The 1769-nt window shown below is 33.5% G+C and overlaps 1 protein-coding gene across 3 annotated transcripts in view; it reads right to left on the bottom strand.

The window, feature by feature from the left end:
- LOC119592241 (phosphatidylinositol 4-kinase alpha-like) overlaps positions 1 to 1769 on the bottom strand; it is a gene marked incomplete at its 3' end in the record, with an annotated part of 26480 nt that overhangs the window by 17494 nt on the left and 7217 nt on the right. For 2 of the 3 annotated variants that reach the window (XM_037941074.1, XM_037941075.1), the window contains 3 exon segments: positions 102 to 185; positions 974 to 1183; positions 1413 to 1590. In XM_037941074.1, coding sequence (XP_037797002.1) covers positions 102 to 185; positions 974 to 1183; positions 1413 to 1590 — 472 coding nt within the window. 3 annotated transcript variants of the gene reach the window in all.

The following is a 1769-nucleotide window of genomic DNA, read 5'->3' as shown; positions in this document are numbered from 1 at the left end:
CATACACATACATATACATACACACATTTCCACGCAAGTGTAGAAACTTATGGTTGTTAGTATGGCAAGGCGAGGTCCCACACAACACATCCTATATTGACCTGTGTTACCATCAACATCTTGCATCTGGAGATGATTTGTGAAAACTGACAGAAGGAAAGAGAGCTCTGAGCCCTGGTCTGACTCTGAAACATGAACAGGATTCAAGAGAGCACTGCCCACACAGAAAACATATAACACGTAATCAGTATATCTATGACAAGAACTGTTAGAGGAATCACTCACTTATATATAATTTTCTTCATTTTAATATTTATATCTAAATAAGTAATTACATCACCATAAATATATATATATTTTTTTTTACATAATAACAAGAGTACTCTATGTCACTTCAAACTATTTGATTAACATTCATGAGTTTACTCCATGGCAAATAAGAGGAAAAAAAAAAAAACGTACAAAAATGTTACAACTACTTTCTTTTTGTTTGATTATATGCAGTTTCAGTAAACAACAACAAAATATTGACAATGAATATCTTTTTCTCCATTTTCTGAAAAAAGATGAATACTTCATAGTGTTGATAAAATCATATGAACATCATTCTCTATTTTTCATTCATGTGCATTTATAAACTTTTCTGTGTAAAGTTTTAATTCTAATGTAAACAAATTACGCTTATATTACTGTTGCAATACTACTAAAATTTAAAGAATAAAAGTATTTATCAAGAACATTGGCTAAAAACAAGGTAGTAAATTCTATAAAACATCTATTTGGGCTTATCACTTTTGTCTTATTTTTATTTGTCTTCACTTGCCTCAATATTATACTATATATCTTCTAAGTTATACACTGTACAATCCAACTAAAATCTCTCCATGTTAAATAAAAAAAAAAGCTTACTATAAACCTGACATCCCTGAAAATGCAACAGGACAATGCAATCTAAGAATGCAACAAGACTTACCTGACTCATCAGCAATAGCCCATACCAACAGATCAACACAAGCAGCATTTGCCTGAACATTGATCCTAAATGTGTTAACAGCTTGAGTCTTCACAGCAGGGTCATCCTTCTCTCCTGATTCCTGTTGTTGTCCTGCAAGTTCAGTCTGGCCAGACAGGTAGAGGCTCTTCACAAAGTCTTGGACATCTCTTGTAAATGGAACCGGCAAGTCTTTGGAAAATAAATCAATTATTGTAGTCTAAAGAATGGCTATTTGCAGTATGACATGGTTCACTTGCACAGTTACACATATCTTGTATAATGGAAACAGAGCACTTACACTATTTCTAGTATAGCGCAAACTTTGGTGTTTTGGCGACACTGCTCCATTGAAGCAGAAGTTGTTAATATTTAGACTGAAAATATATAGGAAGACTCTCTTTTTTAACAGATACATTACCTTTCTGATAAGCCAGAAGTTCCCTCAGAAGTGTTACCATGACCAAGTTAATAGTCTCTCGCAGAGTCCTATATGGGAACATCTTGATCTGGCCAGAGCTGAAAACTTCACGTGATACCTCATCAAGTACTGCCAGTACCTCCTTTGCCAGGAGTTTCTTTGCATTGGCTAGAACAGTCTGTAATGCACAAGAGAAAGAATTATACATAGGCTCTCATCTTTACCATTCCAAATTTTTTTCATAACATTAGTACTTTACAATGAAAATGAACACTAGATTTGCTACAATCACCAAACATTTCGAATACCTTTCTTTTAAAACCATATAACCAAAAAGCACAATTTTTCACATAACAG

The sequence above is a fragment of the Penaeus monodon genome, chromosome 29, assembly GCF_015228065.2.
Source record: "Penaeus monodon isolate SGIC_2016 chromosome 29, NSTDA_Pmon_1, whole genome shotgun sequence".
NCBI lineage: Eukaryota > Metazoa > Arthropoda > Malacostraca > Decapoda > Penaeidae > Penaeus > Penaeus monodon.
This window is presented reverse-complemented; position numbering and strand designations above follow the sequence as displayed.